The sequence below is a fragment of the Periplaneta americana genome, chromosome 15 (assembly GCF_040183065.1).
Source record: "Periplaneta americana isolate PAMFEO1 chromosome 15, P.americana_PAMFEO1_priV1, whole genome shotgun sequence".
NCBI lineage: Eukaryota > Metazoa > Arthropoda > Insecta > Blattodea > Blattidae > Periplaneta > Periplaneta americana.
In genome coordinates, this window is record NC_091131.1 from 53,543,524 (window position 1) to 53,570,092 (window position 26,569).

A 26,569-nucleotide genomic window follows, 5' to 3' on the forward strand; every position below is an offset into this window, starting at 1 on the left:
TAGATACAGTATAGATATACTATGGAAGGGGAAAGAAACTGGCCATCGTATCCCATTTTCTCCTGGCTTAGTTGCTCATGAGTAATGCCTTATTGATGCCTCTTGTGAGGTTCCAACTAGTCTTCGGAATATTCATTAAAAATATATAGATATATTTAATTGTGCATAAAACTTTCCTAATCATGTTTATCAAAGTAAAGTATTAATGCTCACAGAATATTCGTTACTTTAATTCCAAAACTTGTTTTGTAAAGTCTTTAGCCTGCCAGACTCATCAAGTGAAGAGTCACATCATGTTACAGTGATATTTCATTGCTTATGTGGAACTCTTAATTTTTTATCCTATCTAATGTTACAAATAAATCTTATAACAACATAATAAGAGATGAAATTATTTCAAAATTTCTTTATACTGATAATCAAATTAAAAGTTCAATGTTCAAAGTACATTCTTACAAAGCTTACTAAATTGAATACTCATGTTTAACAATCTTATTTAGAATCCAATGAAAAGTTATTATGAGTAAATTATCTTGGGTTTACTCATGCCTTATACTGATAGTGTTTATAAACATGGTGTTTATTTTCTGTTTGAAATCATGAATTTCAGATCAGCAATTCAACATGATCTCTCATGTGAGTGTACTTATGTTCTTATACTGATACTTTTTTGTAATGTAATGTTTTATAAACACGGTGTTTATTTTCTGTTGGAAACCATGAATTTCATATCAGCAATTCAACATGATCTCTCATGTGAGTGTACTCATGTTCTTATACTGATACATTTTGTAATGTAGTGTTTATAAACATGGTGTTTATTTTCTGTTTGAAACCATGAATTTCAGATCAGCAATTCAACATGATTTCTCATGTGAATGTACTCATGTTTTTATACTGATACTTTTTTGTAATGTAGTGTTTTATAAACACAGTGTTTATTTTCTGTTTGAAACAATAAATTTCAAATCAGCAATTCAACATGATCTCTCATGTGAGTGTACTCATGTTCTTATACTGATACTTTTTGGTGTTTATTTTCTGTTTGAAACCAGGAATTTCAGATCAGCAATTCAACATGATCTATAAAATTGTTAAACTTGCAATTATCTTTCTTTTTAACAAACATTGTTACAAAATGCATACTTACTTCTACATCTTTAATCCAGAATAGACCACAGTTGAAAAGTGAATACAAAATGAATCCAACAATATTTAATGATAAGAAGTCAAAATTAAGTCCCACAACACTGAAAAGAAATAAAAAGAATTTAAATACACATTTTTTTTTTATTTCACCAGCTAAGAAGATACATTATCGACGTTTCGGAATTACTTACAGATTCAGTCATATATCAATCATCAATGTATCTTCAGTTTAGTGTTCCATTTTTTGCCACAATAAAATTAAAGCTGCAGTTACAGAAACTATTACTTGTACAATATATTACATTAAGAATACTAATTTAAGCTAGCATAATCTAATGTCTTCAAATTCAAGGTTACCTTTTTCTCTTCCAGTTTTCGTATATCTGTGGATAAAAGGAAATAGACCAGGCTACAAAATAGATCCAACCAATGACAACACTTGTATGGTAAATAGCAGTATCTTTTTCTATTGTTATTCTTGCATATGTTGAAATACTGGAACATTAAGAAAATAAAAATATTATTACAATTATTATTTCATTTCCAGAAGATAAATTGATATTAAAACATGCTTATGAAATACAACTCTTCCACATGCAATGTGTTCACAACGCTCAGTTTCAGTTCATAATATTGTCATTTAATACAAACCATAATTTACTAGTAAATTTACTTAAGATATGTGTGAAATGTTCGAATTTTAATTTCAACAGTAACAAAATTTTATTTTAAGCTTATGTTATAAAAATAATATAGAAAAAGTAACAGTATGGTGTTACATTTTTATGTCCTGTGTACTATTACATGGAGAAAGTACAGAGTTCAAAAACAGTCAAACAAAAAAGAATAAAAAGAGGAAATGTGTTATACGAATTCTGTGAGAGTATTGCATTAATATTGTACTGGGTCATCCAATTACCTTTTGACCAGAGCTGCAAAGGGAACTATCTCAGTCGATAATGCAACGCCTACAACCACAACCAGCTGGAGAAGTGGGCAGACAGGCTTAACTGGTTTTGATTTGACCTTCACATCACAAAGTGTTGTTTGAGCAATGTAAGCAACTACATGTGTACAGTCTGCTAAGAATAAATGGCAAATAATAGGTCTAATTATTTTATTCCACATTGGGTATTTATTTACAATTTGTATGTCTGTATAGAATCCGCTCATTCTGTCAGGAGATTATTTCAAGAGAAATTCCCAGGTGATCAAGTTCCAAGTCGTGATATTATTCATACTAAATTAGTTAATAAATTTCGGGAAGTGTACAAGACGAATTCACACACTTTAGACAAACTGAAGGATAACATCCGCCAAGAGATCAATCCAATTTCTCAAAGAAAGATGATGGGTAATTTCCTAAACAAATTGCAAAAATGTGTGGAAAATGGAGACAGGCAGTTTCAGCATCTCCTTGCGTGACATGGATGAGTATATTAACTTTTAAAGTACATTAGAATTTGTTAGACAGTCACTCTAGCATAACAAATAACTGCTGAACCACAGGCTCATGTATTGCCCAGCTGGTGGGTGATAGCTTATCGGCTGGCACAATCTCTGCTGCAGCTCGGTCAGATAATAATTGAATGACCCAATATTCATCACAATAAATTATTTCAGTATTTTATTCAACACTCTAAATTTATCTTATATCAAATTTAATTCTGTTTACTCATAGGTTTTTCATCTGATTGTTAAATTAATAATAATAATAATAATAATAATAATAATAATAATAATAATAATAATAATAATAATAATAGTAATAATAGAAAAATAACGATAATAATAATATGCAAATCAGAAACCCTAACAGCTCTAAAAAATAATTGCAAGGATATTATTATGCACAAAATTAAAAAGGAAGCAGTAACCAACTTAGACTAAACATATAACACAATTGCTTGGTAGCACACATAGACATCAAAGATTCATCACACTAAACCAGCTGGAATGTCAAAGAATCTCCTTCTTCAATGTGCACTCATCAAACCAGAACAAGTAATCGTGGCTAACCTTCTAAGTCTGCTATGACAGTGTATTATCTAGATCTAATAATAATTTAGATAATATATTCGCAAATAACCTAAAATTTATAAAAATTACACTTTCGACACCAATTCATCAAAATATTTCAGACTCAGATTTGTGACTTAAATCAGAATTTTTACAATTCGCTGAATATACATTTTAAGGACTCAAAAGAGCTTTATATGCACAGCAGTTAAACATGTGCAGAAGTCCTGCAATGCTGATATTTTTTCCCAACAAACATTACATTCAAATTTTATTTTGCAAGCCCTTTCACAATACAAACTACTTAGTAAAGAAAAAAGGTAAAGGTATCCTCGTAACATGTCATGAAAGCACTTGGGGGGGCCATGGAGGTAGAGCCCCATGCTTTCCATGACCTCGGCACTAGAATGAGGTGATGTGGTCGGCACCACGCTCTGACCGCCTTTTACCCCGGGAAAGACCCGGTACTCAATTTTATAGGAGGCTGAGTGAACCTCGGGGCCGTTCTGAAAGTTTGGCAACGAGAAAAAATCCTATCACCACCTGGGATCGAACCCCGGACCTTCCAGTCTGTAGCCAGCTGCTCTACCAACTGAGCTACCCGGCCACCCACAAACTACTGAGTAGCTGTAAAAATACTGACGTAAAAAAAATGAACACAAAGTAATAAGTGTGTAATATCGGTAAACAAATTTCTTGCGTGATCTTACATTATAATATATGTAACACTACACACAAGAAGGAAAAAGAACAATCTTTTTAGACTTGATAGACCAAAACGTCTTTTTCTAAAATAACACTTATGTTTTGTTTTTAATATCGAATAAAATCTCGTTCTCATTCTGCTACTACTAACAAAAGTAGCGCACTGCAACACTCACACTGCAAAGAACAACTGACTGAAGATTATATAAAACCAGCAGCAAATAAAAATAATAATAATCATAAAATACAATTCATATAAAATTTTATTGTACGAAACTCCTGAAACTGTACTGATAAACTTGACTGGAATATAATCCCTTAATGAGAGTATCTTGAAATATAATCCCTTACTAAGCGTATCAATCATTGTCAGATGAAATTTTGATAACGTGACAGTAAAGAAATGTTATCAACCTGATCACACAAAACGTTTTACATTCAGACAACCAGATCATGACCTAGTATTATATCTCAGCTATATGACAAAGTAGTCCATCCATTCAGTTTAATATGTGATAATAGATAAAATACACTTATAGTTACAACACTGAAAACAGTGACTGTATTGTAACTGAAAATTTCATCGATATTTTAATTAAGTGATTCGCTTGTTTAATAAAGGCCAAATACCTCGCCTCATAAACTGTATTGTTTAACATCATCTTAAGTCTGTCTTAGTCTTTTTTTTTTTTTGAAGTGTGATGAAAATGAATTACATATGTTACATCACTTGCTATCATCAGCCTTAATGAAGTAGCACCAGACCGAACTACTGCTACCAAGGCCACCCTGTGGATGGTGCAATCACATTAGGTCTCGTGTCTGATAAATTCCAAGCTATTACATTCTTTGTAATATTACGTAATCAATATTAATAGTTTCACAGGTATTTTTTTTTTAAATCATTAACTCTTTAAGGCTAGTATTAGATATGTATAATTTTCCGATTAATCTACTCGTCATATTAAAACAAAAAATGGAGAAAAAGGTGCTTGCGCAACTTGGACATTAACCAAGGTTCATCTGGCATGACTGACCACATTGTAGCAATGCTTTCAACAGAGCAACGGATTTGAGCCGCATACCTGGAGCACAATGTTTTTGAGCCATTTACCCTTAATTCAGTTTTGAATTTGAGCCATTTTATAACAGGCAGAGAAAACGCTTGTAGGAACATATTATTTTGTTACGTTGGCAGTAAAGCTTGACAACACAACTTCACTTCTCACTTTTTAAATTATGACTGCAGAATGGCAGTCTAATACAGTAAATCGTGTTATTTGATATTATGCTCATGTTTACTACAAATATAAATAAATAAATAAATATATATATATATATATTATATATATTATATATATATTTTTTTCCATACTAGTTTTTTGATTCATGTTGAGACAAGTATTGGTTTGATTATATTGATATTGATAATGCAAGAAAATTTAACACGTTTTAAAATCTGTATGGCTTTCCAACTGTACTCTGTCCTCATTGTAGGAGTAGGGAAAGAGCTTGACTTCAATGCAAGGAAAAAATAAAAAAATTACCACACTTCTGCAGCATTGTTAGTGTGAAATATTTTTGAGATTCACTCACTCACTCAAAAACACACCCAAATATCTTTCATAAAAAAAATGCATTGCATGCAAGCAAGAAACTAAATGAACAAACAAACACCCATAAAAACTATAAACAGTGCTACAATAATGGACATAGCAACACATTAAGTTTCTCCGGCAATCAGCGGAAAGTCATATGCATAGTAACTGCTGTGCCGAATTCAGTAAGTACATCATTACTCTATACTAACAGCAAAAGCGCGGAATGAATCCTCCACATATGGTAGCATCGTTATGTATGAATCAGATGCTGTGAGTGCGGTTAGGAGTCTAGCCCCGACTCGTTTACCCTGTACTACAGTAAATACATCCGTGTGTGTGTTTTTTTGTGAGTGTATGGCTTTCTTGCAGCTTTTATATGTCTAGTCATTAGATACTAATGTTAAGCTTAAACTGGGTAAAAAAAAACAAGAGAAAATTTTATTGTCTTTTGTTTTTATAGTAATTAATTACTATATGTATTAAATTAGCCATATCACTGTTGCCTTCTCATAGCATGCATTTAAGACAATGTATGATTCAATCTGTATTTATGGATCTATCTATATCTGTTGTATTCTTGCATGGTCCCAAAAAAACTAAGGAACAGCGCTAATACTGCTACTTCTCATTGCTCTCATTTCAGTTAATCAATCACCTTCAATGATGTGCAAAAATACTTCTGAGTATCTTATGTAACAAGACAAAGTTGAAAGACTAGCTGCCATTACGGCCTACTACAATTACTGTAATTGTTGGAGATCGTAATAGGAGTTTGTCTTACATAGTTCTGTTGAACAAAGAGTAGAAATTGAGAAATGGTAAAGAATTCGTTTAGAAATAGTCCATTATCATTAGTCTAATATAAAAAAAGACAAATTACTTTATTTCTGAGTTGTTAACACTGATAGTGAGTTCAGCATGACCTGCTTCTTTCCCGAATATTGTAGCGTTGTAGTGTGTAATATCTCGCTCTATTGTGATGTTTTTTGTACTAAGGTCAATCAGGTCTTCATGATTCACACTCAAGTAAATTGAGGCTTCTACATACTCCCTGAAAAGAAAAAGAAAGAAAAAAAAAACATTATTCAATGCACAAAGTAAATCATTTTTACTATTTATAAGTTAAATGACACTCAAATCTTAGTAGAGAATTAATATAATATTATTGGAATATATGGTGAAGTGAGAATATCACTTAGCCCTAAAAAAAAAAAAAAAAAAAAAAAAAAAGCAACATTATTTGTTGCAAAAGATCCATTGATAATAATTATGCAGAGTGAAGTGCGAGATGACAAGTGCGAAACCATGTGGCAACAAATATTACTAACATTGCATAAAAAAAAACTCACATCCCACATTTGATCAATTGTTTCTCGTAGATATAAATTTACGAATACATGCAAATTACATAATCCCTCTCATTTTCCTATCATTACGTAGCTTGAAAAAGTAACATTAATCAGCACACATCCGCAGGTTTAATAACTTATACCTAATTGTGAAATTAATACAGAAGGAGGCAGAAACAGGAAGCAACTTTGATAAAGATTAAGCCAAACTAATCGTATTCTTATCTAGACTGATCCAAACTTTAAATTGAACATGCCATTTCTATTTCATAGTCCTATTTATTTGTATTGATTAATTTTATTACCGAATATGGTTTTCACCTGCATATACTGTAATTGTTAACACTGATCCATGTCATACAGTATTTCTGTTTAATTATACTTTATTGCTCAGTCATCCTAGTTGAGTGAGTGATTACCTTGTTTGCCACCAAAACAGAGGTTTTTGCATTCAAACTCTGCTGAGGGTAATGCAGTAAAGTTGGGAACCCTGTGTCAGAATGAAAAGGTTAAATCTCTTGAAGATCATGGTCAGTAATAAGTGAGGATCACATACATCAAGGCAATATGTTTGTTTTATAATGCTTAGCCTATAAAAGATCAAACTGACTTATGGATGTGAAATTTGGGGAAAAGTATCAGCAACACATCTACACAAAATTTCTTCGAAATGTGGTTCGAAGACTGCGAGTCTCAAAACATAATAAATTGTTGCCTTTGATATTGAACGTAATATTCAACCAATCAAACACTATGTATTTAAAAATTTCTGAGTTTAAATTTGTATTTACAGATGTCTCAGATGTCAGATGTTCTTCAAATTGTTAGAAAATGTTCTATGTAAGGTTTATAAGATAAACAAAAAAGAATTATCACATATATTACAGATGTTTAGGTGAGGGGTTTGGGCTTTTTCCATTGCTGGTTGTCACAATCAAAAATTAAGGCACAACGTTTCGAAGGATGGTTCTCCCTTCGTCTTCAGGTGGAAAGAAGGAGAGAAAGGAAAAAACCTACTGTTGGGATCGTTACGTACAGCTATTCTGTATGACTGATCGATTGATTCCTGGCTTCGGTGGAGATTCTAATTAAGAAAAACCCAAAGTCATTAGCAGTATGTTGGCACTAAACCAAACGGAATCAATTTTCTTTCATCAATTTTTAGCCACTTCACGCCCATCTTTTTTATTCCGTTTGGTTTAGTACCAACATACTGCTAGTGACTTCAGGTTTTTCTTAATTAGAATCTCCACCGAAGTCAGGAATCAATCGATCAGTCATACAGAATAGCTGTACGTAACGATCCCAACAGTAGGTTTTTTTCCTTTCTCTCCTTCTTTCCACCTGAAGACGAAGGGAGAACCACCCTCCAAAACGTTGTGTCTTAATTTTTGATTGTGACAACCAGCAGTGGAAAAAGTCCAAACCCCTCACCTAAACATTAATGATCCACCATTGCTTTCCAACCCCTCATTTAGATCAACATATATTACAGATATGCTTATTTCTAACACTGTAGTTGTGAATGAAATTCTTCCATAGTGTACAAATTCCAGGAAACTGCTACAAAAATGATACTTCTTTGGCCATGTATCATGGCATTAATTTGTAGTAAATAGGTATCTTCACATTTATACAGGTGAATTACGGAACCCTGATAATGGGACGTCAGGAGCAGGATATTCCATTCCAAGATATAAAAAAGTTACTTCATATCATGTTCATCACCCTCCAGTCTTGATACTGAACTTTTGGATATTGACGCTGGTCTTTAATGTGTTTTTATCAGTATCCTAATAACTGATTGAATGATTAGTCATAGATTCACAACATAAAAAATCCTCTTCCTCAATGAATTAATCTCAAGCAAAATATACCAACCATTTTTAGTCCCCCTAAAAATTAAACTGTCAGTCAGTCATAATTTCTTTAAAATCCTATCATCTGGGGCAATGAATTCCGATTTTCAGATGTCTTCATCTCAAACTCAGAATTCTTCACATTGTGAAACTGTCAAGTCCAGAAGGGCCTTAGTTAACGATATTTGGAGGCACTGCAAGCCAGCTGACATTATATCAATATTCTAACAATCATATGAACTTTTCATACGTAACTCAATAAAATAATGCAGAATTTATTTAAAGAATATTTGCAAACTGAGTCATATACAAATTTTAGACACAGAAAGGAAGCATCATAATAGCAAAGGAAGTCATTTTCTGCATGAGGAATATGACCTTCACAATCTATTGAAATTAATGTCTATTGTCACAAATGTTTTTATATGTCATACACATCAAACCTAATAACTTAGTAATATGCAATTTTTGTTTGCCAGCTAGAGTGTTCAACAGGAAAACAGACAATCATTGCAAAAATGTCCCACTATTTTAATACTGTTTTTAATTAAAAAGATTACAATTCTGCCTATGGTTGTGCATTTTATAATGAGGTCAATGAAATGTGTGAAAACTGACAGGAAAAAAAAATTTGACTTTCTTTCCATTTAACTTAGACTTTATGCACAAACAGCACCAAAAAAATCACTTAAAATGAACCCTCAGAAAGGAATTTAACTGAACTATGGTATTTTCTAATTAATTAATGAATAGCTACTTGGAGATACACTTTTACATAACAATTTTTGTAAAATCTACCTTTAGTATGAATAATTATGGCGGCCGGCAAACTACTCCCTGGCGCATTTTCCCCCCTAGACCAATACCACGACTGAGTTGGCCATTTTTTACATTGTATTATTCGTCCAGAGGAAAAATGCGCCAAAGTGGTTTGCTGGCTGCCATAATTATTCGTACTAAAAGCAAATTTTGCCCAAGTTTATTATATACAAATCACTGCCCAAATTTATTATATACAAATCAAACAGAATGCCCAGCTACCTTTCTCTACTCTGATTCCATGGCAAGTGTGGAGTTCGATGTAAGGTAGTAAACAGATGTCCAATATGTATGATGTGCAGATACGGAAATAAAATTTGCAGCTCCCTTATTGTATAAGTTTCACTTACAACACATTGAGCATGTGCAGTAAACAAGAGCCGCTGTATATATGCTACTCATGGACAATTGTACGAATTGTTGCCTATATGCAGGTGGACTCACTCCAAATTTTAATTCCATATCACTGCTTAACCACAAATCATGTTTATTTGATATCTCAAGAACTATTTGAGTTACAAGATTGAAAACTTTTTGCCTTTTTTTTTTTTTTTTTTTTTTTTTAATTAAAGAATATTTCGAAAAATGTTGTTAGTTTATTTTTGAGACATTCTATACACAGAGGAGCACTTAACGGGATCCAAAGTAGCAGCCTGTTATCTGGCTGAGAGCAGATAGGCACTAATACACGGCATGGGCGTGCACACATGGGCACATTACATCGTGTCTTTGCTATCTACATATGTTTTGTAACTAAAAATCAACATTTTCAATTATAAACAGATGTTTCACAACTTCTCAGGTTGTAACATATCGGTACTGTCTATTATATTATGTTTGTTATATGACTTAGTGGGTTAGTGCGTTGAAGAAAAATCCAGATTTTTTTTCAGTACTGTGGCATCTGAACCAAGTCAAAGATGGAAAAGTGAGGAGTTTACCTGTATATTCCTTAAGGGTGTATGTAGGATTTACTCCTGATGTGAGCAAGTTTACATATGACTTTGGGGTAAGTCTAAATTTATACAAGAAGGTTAGGTTACAATGTTACAAAGTGTGGCCCTGGCTCAAAATTTCATACGCCTAAACACAGCGTCAATAAAGAAGATGATATAACTGAGCAAGGTGGCTCAGTGGTAACGCACTAGACTCGCATTTTGAAGGTCCTGGGTTCAAACCCTGTGGCTGGCCAATCTGACTGAAGTTTTTTATGGTTTCCCTCAGTCACAAAGGCAAAGGCTAGATTAGAAACTTATATACCATGATCCACCACTGCCTTAATCACTATCATAATCATTACAAACTAGAATCAGTTAAAATGAATACAAACCATATAGTTTACCATAATTATGTGACAACAAAAACAAAATCACAACAATAGTCCACGGTCTACTGATATACCCAAAGATACTACACATGCGATAGATGTTAAAACAGGTACAAATAAACTTAACAAAAAGAGAGAGAGAATGAATGAATATGAAGGATGAACAAGAGCAAGAGAAGGGAGATGACGAGGCAAAAGAAGAGGAAGGAAAGAAACAATAAAGGAAGGCGCTTCGGAGGAATGACGAGAGCTAAAGGTAAAAAATTATCATGTGAAGGAGAATATGAAAAAGAACTTGTGAAGAGAAAGGAATTTAAAAGGAATCATTCATAGGCTATCTTAATGAAGGTCTACTAACCAGGTATGTGGATTGAGGAATTGAGAAAGAATCACTTGCATGAAACTAAAAGTTTCTTGAACATGAAAGCAGCATTTTACCCTATAATTTGAATAATTTAATCAAAACATTACGCCTCTGCAAATTACATATAAACTAATAGATATCGCAGTATTATACTAAATAAATAAAAAATTTTTGGAATATATGTAAAATATTAATACTTACGATAAAAATATTTCTACTGTCGCTCTACTGTTAACCAATATCCTCATATCTTGTTCCAACACACTGAGTTCAGGACTACCTCTGGTTAAACCTGCCAAGAGAAAATAGATGAATGAGTGTTCTGGTCTCTGTAACATATTATAGGCTATATGATTGGGAACCAAAATCTCTTCTTTGTGGTAATGAGAATATTATAATGCTTATTTCCCTAACTGTATCTGTAATTCTTATTTATAATTTTATTCCTCCCCCCCCCCGCCTGTACGGAAGAGGAACCCAAAGGCTTACACTGCAGCTTGAGGCTTATTGTGCTTACCACTCCTATTCTGCGAATGATTGAGTAGCTGAACGGCCGCACTCTGGTACATAGTTGTATTTATAAACTAAGAAGTAGGCTGCCGGTGATATTTATTCTTGAAATACAATAGACCTACATTATTTTTAAGTGATACTGGTATCATGTACAATTTTAAACGAAAAAAAATCCTTTTTGAGTCCATTTTCGTATTTATATCCCTTTACGTAGGCTATATAATATCATTATCAGATCAAGAATTAATTACAATAAATATGAAAATGCTATCCATATAATTATGTATATTTAAAATACATGTAGACTTACCACATAAAATCCCTCCAAATAAAAACATAACATAATGATGAAGTTGTGCCATTTTTATTTGTATACGTTAATGTTTAATACTTTGTACAGTTCACAGCCTGCAGGTAAATTCTTCTATGACGCTCTGTTTTCTACACTACTCCAGTTTCTGTAAATACAAGAACCAAACAGATAATAATATTAAGTTTTCGCTAGATGTTTACTTAAAAAGGGGGGAGTATGGATCTTATAGTGGACCTTACGATTAACCATGACTAACGCCAACTAGTGGAAAATATAGCCTGATTGTATCATGCTCCACTGAAGGAAGTAATAGTAGTAGTAGTAGTAGTAGTAGTAGTAGTAGTAGTAGTAGTAGTAGTAGTAGTAGTAGTAATAATAATAATACTAATAATAATAATAATAATAATAATAATAATAATAATAATAATTTAATAAGTGAATTGTGACAGATACCACACATACCAAAATAGACTATACAGAAATCAGTCTATTTCTTTGAAATAATATAGCAAAGTGTAACGAACTAATCAACAAAACAATAATCACGATAGCTAGCTCCTTCTCATAACAATGCGGTAATTCCCTCGTAAAAGCCTCAAATTATAATAGAACTTTGAGGCTTCTAGTGGGTGTATTATATTGAAGTTTACGAACATTTACACATACACTCACCCTAGTACACGACAACTCTCCACAGATACACATCATGTACAGTGTGGCCCACCGAAGTGGTGTACAACTAGAAAAATGAGTCCTGCCATCTATCCGCAATATGCGGAACCCGAATCACGTAAAGTGAAGTAGGTAGGCATTGGATACATACATACATACATACATAATGTAGGTATCGTTATTTAACTTATTTGAGTAGGATGATTGTATATACGAACTGGTTTCAATAAACGTATACATTACAATCTTTTTTTACTTCATTGTTCTATATTGCACATATAATCAATTATTAATTTTGTTACTTCTTTACTGTGTTCATACAGTAATTTCTCATCTTCTTTACGTTGTACCTTTTTTTATATCCGTAACTTTCTGTGCTTTATACTGAATATTTCTGTTGTGTTTTCTTGAATTACAGCTGCCTAAAATTAAGCTCAGATTTTTATAAATTAGTGAAATGTTATGCATTTGCAAGTAGGGTATTGAATAATCGAATAGGCCTAGTGTAGTTAAGTGTAAATTAATTTTCAGAAATATATGTTAGGCCTAGCTATAGCTCATGTAAGTATACAAACCTTACTTTAAATAGAAGCATACTATTGTTTTGAGCACTGTTTTCAATTGTCGAATATTTGAGTTACGGTAGTTTACTGTAATTTTTAATTTAATATTTTAAAGATAAATTGATTTTTATTATTACTTTTCATTTTTATCAAAATGTGTCAAACATTTGTATATAAGTATATGAAATTATTGTATTTCTTGTTATTTTAAACTCTGTCATTGTATATGTAGCCTGCAATGAGGAAGTGTTCAATAAATTAACTGCCTAATTAATTAATTATTCATTTTTGTTGTATGTTGCACCATACTTAAATACCCACTCTCTCTCATATCTTTGTGTTTTAGACTGGAATAATTGAAGTCTTTGTTGTTTGTGTACAACTGCGTAAAACACAATATAACTTAAATGCCATTTCTAGAAGCTGATAACTGGAACAATGATAGAATGCCGTAAATTCACCACATTGTAATCATTAAAAAAACTGTTGCATATAAAAACTGATTCTGAAGAACATTATCCCTGTAACTTAATTCATGTAATCACACTAAACTTCAATACCGGTATCATCTTCGTCTCTTACTGAGATAAGTAATTCGGGATAAATTTCAAAATACGGAACCATCCTTCCCCTCTGCCACCACCACTTTAGAAGATGGCAACACATAGGCTTATGGGCGTAAATCACATCTTAACGAATTAATAAGAATTTGTAAAAATGGAAAAGTAAAATGACATACTGTAATTACTCTATAACTTTATCTTGTAGCACTACACCGGCACAAGATATTACATTTAAGTAAATCAGGCGGGACCGCTAAAGTTTACCATTGCCCTTGTCACTGCCAAATTGCCTTGGCTATCGCAGAACATTAGGCCTAATTTTGAATATAATTTCATTCGCTTAGTAACCGATTCAGCCGATTTAGCAGCAGTCTTAAGTACGTACCGTAATCAGTATGTGGGCCTACGAGACCAGAATGACGATTCCTTTTCATATCCGTAATAATGGCACGTAGGCTACTTACGATGGACATTATTGCCGCCGAAATGTTGGACCTACCTTCATAAAACGTATCTTCTGCTATCCTCCTATCAAAAGGAACGAAGAACTGGTTGCCGTGTGCGGGCATCTTTGTACCGTTATTTCAGACCACATTAGAAGGAAGACTCTCCGGTTCTCCATGTAAGTAAAAAGATATACACGATTTATGTATGTTATACACACAGTGTTTTCTTCGGAATACGAGTTTGCTTCTCACACGAACAAAAATAATGTATTATTTATGTAGGAATTAAGGACACCTATTCCACCATCTAGTCTTCCGTTATCGTGCTTAAACCGCTCAAACCACAGGAAATATCACGTGAAACAGCTGTGAACGAACCAATCACGTCAAGGGAGAGGAGACGAAACATAACCTCACATTTAGCATAAGTCAACAGCAGTGATCTCAACATTATAATGTATAGAGATCAATTGTCAATAGTCTGCTTGTATGATTGTGAGATTGAAAATGTTATAACGGAAAGTAATTTATGCTCATTCAAAATTTCATTACTAAGAGCAATGATAATATGTAGGTACATCCTCTTATCCTCTTAACTTCCCTTCACAACGGTTGTTCATGTTCTGACAGGGCAGCCCAAACTACGACCCGCAGGCCACATTCGGCCCGCTACAATTTTATACTGTACTCCAACCACGAGAAAGTCTTTGGGGAATGAGACGAAGCGGGGTGATGCTGTGAATGAATGTTGATGTCATAAGGTCTAACACGTGGGCACTCGCATCTCTATTGGCTAGCTCTCACAGCACAAACCATAACATTGATACACACATATTTATACTACCATAGTTACAAAATTAGATCAGTGTTAATCTCCTGGTCTTTTAATCTCTCCATACAGGAAATAACATATGCAGGAGAGCGCATGGTTTTTAAACTGACGTTATAACGGTAATATTATCTATCTACTTCGTTCCAATATATGACGCAATAGTAAGCACATTCCTTTCACGGTTGATCTCCTGGTTGGAGAACAGTACGTGACTCGCATTTATTCTTGTAAACAATGAACATTGTATATTAAATTACTAACAATTTTAGAGTTTTCGACTATTTATTGAACACGACTGTTAAGCGTGTCTCGGCAGTGAAACCTAGCCTGGCTGCTTGCGGGACGATTAGTTCATTACGTACTTTATTGTTACATTACGCAAAAGTATTTTCAGAAATTACTCTGAAGAATGTAGGAGATTGCTTATGGTTGAATTTCCATATATTTCATAAATACCCGTCCATTCCCAATAAGACATATCAATCAAGGACATCAACAATCTATTATCTTCAAAAAGTCAGTTCTAGAGCTCTCGTTAGGCAATCACGCATGCATTTTTCTACCAAAATTTGCAAATTTAACTAGTATCAGATATATATTATATGTTAGATAACTTTTCTTGCGAAATATTTACTGAGAATTGTTGTATGTATAGATTTATTTCAAAGAATTATTTTTAATACAACACATGGTCCGCGACCGATCATCCTTGTAGTTACTGGCCCTCCAAATATATAAGTTTGGACACCGCTAACCTATGAAATTGAACTATCTGGTTGCAGACTGAAATGTTGCGGGATTGATCCCATAAGAGGCATAAGATTTCTCTCTTTGTACAACTTTCAGAGCCGGTCGTGATGTACACGGCGGTTAACACTGCGTGGAAGCTATGGCCATGAGTGTAAATGTTCGCTGTCATAGAGCCATAAACCAGGGTTGGACAAACTACAGCCCGCGGGATAAATAACTTTTCAATTGATTTTTTTTTGTGTAAAATATAAATGTATGCTAATATTGGACAAACGTTGGGAAGAGGCAAGGTTAACGGTAAATTAAGGACAAATGACACTCTTTATAACTTGTCAAAATTAACACGATGTAGGGCTCAGGTTAAGACTTGCCATCCTCTAAACACGGATCGTGAATATGGAGAAGAATGGAACGTGTGAAATGGAAGATAGAATAAGAAATGAACCTGTCCTAGAAAGAGTGGATGAAGAAAGAATAATGCTGAAACTGATCAGGAAGAGAAAAAGGAATTGGCTGGGCCACTGGCTAAGAGAAAACTGCCTACTGAAGGATGCACTGGAAGGAGTGGTAAACGGAAGAAAAGTTTGAGGCAGAAGAAGGTATCAGATGATAGACAACATTAAGATATATGGATCATATGCGGAGACTAAGAGGAAGGATGAAAATAGGGAAGATTGAAGAATGCTGGATTTGCAGTGAAAGACCTGCCCTCGCGCAGAAAACTGTGAATGAATTAAATATACGTTCAATTGATTTCCATGCTGGATTATTATATTTAATACCAGAAACTTTATTCCATTATTTATTTCTTCCCTTGCTTAACTTTCCCTTTTATTCCGACTTACGCACCACTATGGATAGGGGAGGGAGATAATGTTTTACATTATAAAATGTGCATAATTAGTGGTTTAAGGAGAGATCATGCCAGTGCTTAGGTACCTTGTGGTCTTGGTGCCGCGAATTTGAGTCGACACGAAACAGTAACTATCTTTTACAAAAGACGCTACCATAAATTAATTAGTCCGTAGATTACTCATTTCTAAAACCTTCATTAATCATCGAATTAACCTTGGAAACAAAAGTAATGAATATTCCGATGCATTCACCAATATAACTAGACAGCGAATACAGCTTGAATTATGTCTGCACAGACCATAATTTCTACTGTGACATCACGATCGCATCACGATGTGAGATAACGCGCAGAAAGAGGAAGTAAAATACATAATAAAGATATGTCTTTATTAAACCAAATACTTTTTTACCCCATTAAAGGAGGGAGAATCTATTTAAGATGTCCCCTCACTGTCAGTCTGGCTTGTAATTGTTATTTCTCGATATAGAAACATTTCTGTAATTCCATTAAATTTCATCTCACTCGAAAACCGTCGCTTATCGCAGTAATAAAAACAATCACCTCATAAATTTAAATAGTCTCATAGATATGAAAATCGTTCCCCTTTCAGGGAATTCAAAGCGTTCAGATTAAAATAATATTTTCATAGTCTCAGTAAAAACTTAATGAAAATTTATACAAATAAAAACATCATTGAAGGTCTAGAAGTAAAACTGCTTATTTCATAGCTGTTTGTTTCATATAGGTAGCATTAGGACTTCAGATGTTATAGTATATAAGATTTTGCTATTGCAAATGAAACTAAATTATTTACAATTAAAATAAGCCCGCGTACTTATGCCTATAGTGTTTGTAAGGAAGAGTAAGATAACGTTACACCGAATAAATATTGTAAAATAAAAAAAAATTACAGAAAACCAATATATTTGATATTAAAGCGATAAAAGGCAGCGTTTGTGATTAGGTACTAGCGCGCTGGTGTTCCATCCAGGAAGCCCGAGTTCGATCCCCAGTCAGGTCTGGTGGAAAAAAAAACAGACGTTACGTAGGGTTTTCTCGAGGTACTTCCGTTTCCCTCTTTCATTCTACCAACACTCTCCACTTCCTCTTCATTTCATTTATCATCTGTATAGTAAAAATTGTCTGGGTGTAAGCTCTTCAATAGATAATGGAATCTTAAATGCAGAGCCCAGGAAGGATGGCCAGCCTGTCAGCATCGTATTCACAAATTCCATCCGGGCCATTCATCGGACTCAGTCCATTTGGCTATTTTTATGATTTATACATACATATGATTATGTTTGAGACTTCTATCATTCTATTTTAAGCTTATTTTCTTCCAAAATAACATCAATCCTTGTCTAAAAGTTTGTGTTATTATGCATGTAACTTGAAAACACATTCAGTCCGTAGACCGGTGGATAAAAAACAAGCCCAGTCCTTTCATAAAAATGGACTTAACGCGTTTTGGGACCACACTCTTCAATTACATTCGCGCGTAAATATAATACTACTCATAAGCGATATCTGATAATTTGAGCTTTGTTTTCAGACTAGTTTACTGAATTGATTTTCTCTTAGTATGTTAAACAGTGATTGTGAGTATATTTAAATATCTAAATAATTTTACTTATAAATGGCAGTTCTAAGTAATTATCTTTAAAATTATAATGTATTCGAATTAACTAGTAACATATGAATTTCATGGGAACAGGCCATACTAAGCCTAAATCCATAATGTCCATAAGAATTCATAAACACGATGTAGGCCTATACGTATTGATATATTCTATCAATTTTAATACTTCTTTCACAAAAAAAAAAGATAAAAATATTTTATATTCGTGTTAAAATTCTACGAGTCTGCTCGGTAGCGTCGCGGTTAAGGCGTAACGCTGGAAGCCGGAAGTCGAGGGTTCGATTCCCGATAGGGTCATTGATTAATTCTTCCAGCCTCATTATGGCTCTGGGGTCTACTCAGCCTCTAATGGAAATGAGTACCAGGGGCATTTCCTTGCGGGTAAAAGCGGCGGTTACTTAGAACTGACATCCATACTGTCATTAATGCCAATTGTCTGTAAAGGTGGGAGCCTTAATCTCCCGCCATGCTCTGGGCCAATTTGGCCTGTCGTGGGGTTGACTTTTCTTGATTAAAATTCTACTACGTCCGAAAAAACATAAACAGTAATCAAAAATAATACATGTGACAAATTATATTTTGATTATTGTAATAAAATAGCATGCCAGAGTAGGCCTACTATTCATAATATTGTAATGCGTATGTAAATAGGTCTATCTTTTAATTTCGTGCGTCTCTAAAACGGCGGCCTTGGAAGTCGTCATGGTAACCAGTGCTATATTTTCCGGCTCTGGAACCATGGCAATGGGATGGCGTTCAGCATGTCACATAAATCGACGGTCTCTACAATCGGGTCACGAACACGTCGCCTTTAGCACATTGTGTTTGTTATGCATGAAGACGACACGTGGGGGACACGGGAGAAAGTATCATCGTTGAAAATTAAATCGCTGTCCCACATAATTATCGCAGTTGAGGGACGCGATAACATCTCATCGTCTTCCTCAAGCCAAACGAGAGAAACACTTTCCCCACAGAATACGGCAAAATTACGATGCGTTTGGTCGATATAGAACTTGGTCCAGCCAATTCCCGCTATAATATAATTATTGTTATTATTAATACTATATCACAATAACAAAGAGGACATCATTTCATGAGAACAGAGTATATCTTGCTCTTAAAGTTCTAGAATAGTGTATATTTTGAATACTTATATAAAATACGGATTTGTAGATAGTCCTACATCAGCCAGTCTTGCTCATACCCTTTCTTCAAGTTTCGCTTTTGTCCATTTCAGTACATTAAATTATTATTATTATTATTATTATTATTATTATTATTATTATTATTATTATTATTATTATTATTATTATTTTTACTTTTCTTAATTAATTCTAAAAATTGTTAATATATCGTGTAGTTTTAAATAATTTCCTTGTTTTAAAAGTTAGTTTCTTGTTGATGGTTGTGGTGATAGTATTATTAGTAGTAGTAGTAGTGGTGGTTGTTGTTGTTATAGTAGTAGCTGTAGCAGTAACAGCAGTAGTACGTATTTTATTTATCGTCTCTTTCAACTGCAAAGATTATACAGCATCGAAATTCAATGAGGGCGAGAAATTGCCGACAAATTTTGCCTATAGTTCTCTCTCATCGACAGGTTTCTTTTACGTGGCGTAAGTCTACGACACTAACCTCCAAGCTTCACTTCCCTCCTGGAGGAAGCCATGTTCAGGATTTTATTGTCCTCGGCGGCCGGGTTTGAAACCTTGAACTTTGAATAACGGCCAGCATAATAACCTCCAAGTGACAGATCTTGTCTTACAAGTTGTTATTTTAAAATAATTCGTAAACGTTTTTCCAAATACGCTGTTCCCTACAAGTAAATAATTGATTTATTTTTTTAACTTACACTTACTCATATTATATTGATTGAACATGGTATCATCAACCGTATTATTCTTATCATCAGTATAGGCCTATGCTTTATTGTTATTCCATATTATACTAACGCCCAGTCAATAAACTCGTTACTGGGATAAGGCTTGCAGAGGAGAGAAATAATCGCTACTCATGTTACATTGTTGATAACCTATATGGAATTAAACATGAGAGCAGCTGAAACCGAGATAACACTCAACCACATAGCTACAGAGAGAAAAAAATGAATGCGTGAATTATTCTAAACAGTCTTTTGCTTTAATTGCGACCAATAAAAAAATCGGGGTTGACAGTATCTGAGAGACAGTCGCAAATTTTATGCATACAAATGTATTTCGCTGATAATTTCTGTTAAGGTAAACGCCAGCAGTTACAATAAGCTTCTCTTCTCTCAAGATACTCTGAAAACCCGGTATATATTATCTGTGCTGGAACTCCTGAAAATAGCCATCTTGTATGCATTGAGAATAAACATGTCGGTTGCTATAGTAATCGTCGTGCTCTATCGCTTGCTATCCGTTGCTTATAGTAAGCTCTCAGCTCAAATTTGCGCTCCCGATATTGTGAATTTTCTCGTTTCACTCAATTTCATTTGCGAATTCTTCCCATTTAACTTGTCGACTGCTGATTATTGCTCAATTGAGATTGAAGCATGATTCTTTACGAATCGTTTAACGCCACTGCGAACGTTCTATCGCTTCGCATTCTCGAGTTACACTGCCTCGGCTGCCGCGCGATCCGCCAATTTGTGCCTCAATTCCCCTCCCGTGTATCGCTAGATGGCGTCACCCGCTCCAACTCAAGGTCATGTTGGATAGATTGATCCTTCGTATGTCAAGCTCCATTTACTTAATTTGAAATGTCTTGTAGTTTAGAAATTATAGGCGCGACAAAACTCACCTGAAAATGTCTCAACTTTCTGGGATGGCATCCTAGTACTGGACCGAACTTAACTAGACATATCCACGTCAAAACTTTAAAGCGTTACCTAGTCTGAAAATGAAGGTGAATTTGAGTTTCTTTTTAATATTGGATTTTCAGTTTTATTTGCAAGTTTCTATCTTTTAAAACAATACTGATTAATTCTTCGGTATCGTATACATTAAATCATAAAACATTGTCCATTTTCATCAATGTCAACATTCGGTATGGCAACAGCCTACTAAATGAATAGAAGTGAATAGATCTAAACGATAATCATAACAGCTTCAATATGATGCTAACTTATGTCTGAAGAATCAGTGGACTTAACGGTTTTTGTTCCAGATCTTCATTAGGTGGTATCTACACGTAAATTCAGACAATACAGCAGTAAATTAACTTAACAGCTGCTGTCACGCATGAGTCACAACACACGTGTCTCCACACGTAATGGAAATGGCGACTTTCAGCGTGTAGTAGCTACTCATGCCATTCAAATAACCATAAACACCGCTTCGTGTCTGCATTATAATAAGAAACACAATTAGACGTTGCAAGACAGAAACATTTTTAAAAAGAAAGATTTTATAATACAGTAAGCATATCGTTCTTTTTTTTTACATTTCTTATTCTTCTTCTCCAATATGACAAGGGTACCTAGCGTTAATGGCTCTTGTGCTATCCATCAACGATCTAGAGACATCAGTTATTTCCTTAGCTATGCACTAGTGCGTCCAGAAACCTAAACAGCAAATTATACTCAGTTTCGCAGTATTTTATTTTAGCGACGCTTGTAATTTCGTCTTCATGGAATGTAAAAGAGATAGGCCTATCAAGGTAGTTGCATTCGTAACAAATAAGACGTAGGACTATAGGACTTACAGGGGAATAAACAATAAATTCATTGAAAATAAATGATTGTGAATAAATTCTTAATGGACTGAAGAATGAAGTATGATTATTTTAATCACTACGTATTATCTCTCCCTATTCTTGACCACGAGCATTGTATTTAGTCGGTTGTGTATTGTCCACTCCAATTAACATCCAACTTTCTGAAGAGGAGATATGAAATGTTAACCACCACCACCACCACCACCACTACCACCACCACCACCACCACCACCACCACCACCACCACCACCACCACCACCACCACCACCACCACCACCACCACCACCACCACCACCACCACCACCACCACGACATGTCCCGACTTAACATTTTCCATCTTTTTTTGGGGCACCCCAAATATCTTGTTCATTCACAACTTCTATTAATGAAGAGTTATTTTTTTTTTCAAGCAATACGACTGTTTCAAATAATAAAATGTCGTTCATTTACTAAATTTTGCTTATTCTAACAGTTTTGGCAGTGTTTTTGTATCAGCTGTAATGGCACATAACAAACACATACAAAATGTAAAAAGGATTAGCTTAGCAGTAGCAGTAGCAGTAGTTGAAATTATCTTTCGTATTTCTACATAAATTAAAAGTCTTGCACATCTAAACTTTACTGAAAGATGAAGTTTTACATTTTAAGTTGCATTACGATTGCGTCACGTTACAAGTGCCATCGCAAAAACCGTAAAGATTATTAAAACATAATTTAAAAGCACTGTTAACACCACGTCTCGTAGAATAATGGCAGCCACGTGAAAAATACGACATTTATGTTACAGAAGACAGTGTGCTATATAATAATGTTATAATAAAATATGTTTCATATTGGACACATTACTTCAGTAATCATTGCTATTCACCGCTAAGCTTCAATTTGTTGACTAAAAATCCGAAAACAATAAACATTCTTTGTAATGATAATTACGTCACACTTCCATAGGCCTACTCAACGTGTTTAAACTAGGTCACATTGTAGTTTAGGAAACGCAGACAACAAACATGTTTGTGAGACATAATAATTACGTCATATTTCCATACGATTGTATTTAATTACCATGAAAACATCTTTAGGTTTTTGCTTACTTAGCCTATTGTGTATTTTTAAAACGCTGTTTAGTTAAGAGCAAGGTGCCGAGGAAATGAGAAATATCGTGAACAAAGGTGAGATTTCCTGTCGGTTTCTTAATTAGATTATGTTCAAATCAATTTACAGGCTTTTTACATGATATTTACATTGGTTATATTGTATTGAAAGCCAAAAATAGCTTTCTTATACCACGTACAGCATGTAAACCAAGGCATGTTTATCTTGTTTTGAGACATTCGGAAGTTCATTCAGTAATCTGCGAGTTGTGAGTTCTTTCAGAATATCAGCTACAATTGGATTTTACGCCTGCAGAAATCAGATATAAAAATATAAATTTATATTAAACGGAGATTTTTTAGTAGAATATCATCAGAGTAGGGTACGTCGGGCATGGTTTGCTTAACAGCCAAGGAGCAGCTTTAACGCTCCGTGAAGGCCATGGCCTTAGATTCGAATTCCGCTGAGGGTGTGAATATTTATCCGCTGTCGACGTGTTGTTCACTGCTTTCAATATTATCTTACGTCACAAGAATCTCATAATAATATGTTCGTCTAATACGCAGATCGCAAACACCCTAAATGAAAATTGTTACGTCGCTTTTAATTTAACAAATCTTTTTAGTAAATAAATAAATTAATTAAAGGAGCAATGGAGAAATAGTGAGTTGGGTGTGGCAAAGAAAAACAACGTGTTTCAGTGAAATCTGTCAGGTATGCTTTATGTAAGCTCTTAGAGGATCTGTCGGGAATCGAACACTGGAAACTTTTTTGAGGAACAAATATCAACTGCTTGAGCTATAGCGAGGCAATTTAAAATCAATATTAATTCATTTTTTACATCAGATGTTCACAGGGTAATGCAGTTTCTTGTAAAAACAAATTAGTGATATAGACTAGATACAGTTTCTGACAATTGATGGGGACAATAGAAAGAACATTATGCGAAAGAGTAAAATAGAACATGATCGTAACATTAAATAGACAACACCAGCACTCACTTAACAATCAAAAGCATTGCATGACCGCGTACTTAAGATAAAACCACTTCGTGTATCCTATAACGTGCATTATGCAACCGCGAACGAAAAGGAATATTAAATGTGAACGCGATGAAGTCATCAGTTTTCAACTTAATGTGTGGAGACGAAACAGACCTCCCCCTCCTCCTCCTCCTCCTCCTCCTCATCATCATCATCATCATCATCATCATCATCATCATCATCATATAAGAGTAGTTCCGGCGCACTCTAGACAGAATTTGAAAATGCGTTCTTGGGAAAAAAAATAATGGTCATCTACTACTTGCAGAAAACACTTCAGTTCTCAAGTAATAAGCTCCTCTTACATTAAATGAATGTAATAGGTCCTAAAATTTCAAACGATCATACCAGATGAGTGAAAGAAAAATGTTCATATTGACATGTGTTCTTGGATATAATGTATTTTATGTGAGATATTGAACTTGTCTTGTGAAATTACAATGCAACAGACAGTGGATAGGAGAACAATGTAAACACGCCATAGCCTGTTCCTTCCCCCGACGGGACGACACAGGGAGGTAGAGAGCATGTGATCTTGCGGTACTGTTTACATTTTCCAACTATTCACTGCGATAAGTGTACAAGTACCGAAATGCCTGAGTAAATTATAATACCCTATTACGAGAAAGAAAGTGTTATAAAAGCCTGTTTTAAAAATTGTTTTACAACTACAAAAGCTGAGTTTCTCTGAAAACTAAAGCGTCATCGAAAAAATTAAAAGATGAAGCATTATATTTTTCTTCTCATGAACGCGTGTACACATCGTTGCTATGTTATAAGTATCTCCATGATTGTATCTCGATCTAAATAAAAGTGATTATTTACCGAGGAATATTAATGGGAAATTTGAAGAGGTAATTAATTTTTTTCCTCTTGATTTACAACAATATGGAGGAATCGAGCATAATACTCAGTCATTCAACTTTAGATTCGTTATGCAATGTGAAAATGCCGTTGGCTGTGAGAGAATATCATATTTGCATTGTTTAATTTATCACATTTAAATAAAAAAACAAATAAAATGCAGATAGCAACGCCCATTTTAAATATACACAATTTGATACGCGGAAATAAAACAAATAGATATTTTTTGTGAATATTTTCTGTAATTTAGAATGTTGATTTTTAAGTGTTAAATTAACGTGTAATACTTTGGGGAAGTTATGTTAGTAACCTCCAACATGTAGCTTCATTTTGTTCAGAGTTGGGCAATTGGGAGTAATGGTTCATAGATAAATGACAGCTTGAGAAAGGGAAAAAAATTCCCTCCTATCTATTTTAAATACGTTGCTGTAACATGACAAATACCAAAATTACGATGCTGCGGGATAAAAACCAGATCTTGTATTTTTGCTTTTGAAGCAAAATGCGGATCGTAACGGTGACTTTAAATTAATATAACTGTATACTTTACGAAGAAATTGAATAAACAACATAAACGAAAAGTGTTTGTGGAGAAATATTTGTTACAAGTACAGAACATTGATTATACTGACACGTAACCATTTTGTTTAATGTTGAGTAACAGAGAATAACGTTTCATAACTGTACATGACCTTCGAACTGAGAAAAAAAAATTCCTTTTAATATGCTGCAGCATCTTTAACATTGCATGGAAGCCACCGACGTAGCTCAGTCGGCTGAGGCACTTGCCTGCCGACCCCGAGTTGCGCTCGGGCGCGGGTTCGATTCCCTCTTGGGCTGATTAGCTGGTTGAGGTTTTTCCGAGGTTTTCCCCAACCGTAAGGCGAATGTCAGGTAAACTATGGCGAATCCTCGCCCTCATCTCGTCAAATACCATCTCGCTATCACTAATCTCATCGACGCTCATGTTCGTCCGTTGTCAATGTGATGTAATGTGTTGTCTGGAGGCAGACTCGAGCTAAGCGCACGTTGCGGTAGCCAGCTATATGTCCGGCTAATGTCAGGTTGGAAATGTTATGGTTTAAGTATTTTTATTAGGTTATTTTACGATGCTTTATCAACATCTTACGTTATTTAGCGTCTGAATGAGATGAAGGTGATAATGCCGGTGAAATGAGTCCGGGGTCCAGCACCGAAAGTTACTCAGCATTTGCTCATATTGGGTTGAGGGAAAACTCCGGAAAAAACCTCAACCATGTAACTTGCCCCGACCGGATATCGAACCCGGGCCACATGGTTTCGCGGCCAGACGCACTAATCCTTACTCCACAGGTGTGGACGGTTTAAGTGTAACACTGAAAGATATATAAAAAAGGTCATTTTTCTGAAGGCTGTGACCCTATTTTCAAGTACCCGAAAAACAAATTTCGAAAGTCATTCTACCGAAACTCATTAATTACGAATAGCGGAAGTTAGTAATAATTAAAATGCATAATACATATTATACATTACTGGATATAATAGGCTACAGTGGG

General features: G+C 34.3%; 1 protein-coding gene and 1 long non-coding RNA gene across 7 annotated transcripts in view; one reads left to right on the forward strand and one right to left on the reverse strand.

Moving 5' to 3' along the window:
* Ctns (lysosomal cystine transporter cystinosin) overlaps nucleotides 1–26,569 on the reverse strand; it is a 71,689-nt gene that overhangs the window by 25,076 nt on the left and 20,044 nt on the right. For 4 of the 6 annotated variants that reach the window (XR_011336123.1, XM_069847250.1, XM_069847252.1 and 1 more), the window contains exons 2-6: nucleotides 12,016–12,163; nucleotides 11,394–11,484; nucleotides 6,355–6,525; nucleotides 1,507–1,644; nucleotides 1,151–1,250 (exon numbers count right to left, since the gene is read on the reverse strand). Coding sequence is in view for 5 of the 6 variants with exons in the window: in XM_069847250.1 (XP_069703351.1) it covers nucleotides 1,151–1,250; nucleotides 1,507–1,644; nucleotides 6,355–6,525; nucleotides 11,394–11,484; nucleotides 12,016–12,067 (552 nt within the window). In the remaining variant the exon portion in view is untranslated. Of the gene's footprint in view, nucleotides 1–1,150; nucleotides 1,251–1,506; nucleotides 1,645–2,068; nucleotides 2,293–6,354; nucleotides 6,526–11,393; nucleotides 11,485–12,015; nucleotides 12,164–14,315; nucleotides 14,433–26,569 lie in introns of those variants that run through there. The other 2 variants (XM_069847251.1, XM_069847255.1) reach the window with 2 other exon arrangements.
* The window catches only part of LOC138714948 (uncharacterized), a 225,612-nt gene continuing 213,357 nt past the window's right edge, over nucleotides 14,315–26,569 (forward strand). The window contains exon 1 of the long non-coding RNA XR_011336124.1: nucleotides 14,315–14,438. This is a non-coding gene — a long non-coding RNA (uncharacterized lncRNA). The remainder of the gene's footprint in view (nucleotides 14,439–26,569) is intronic.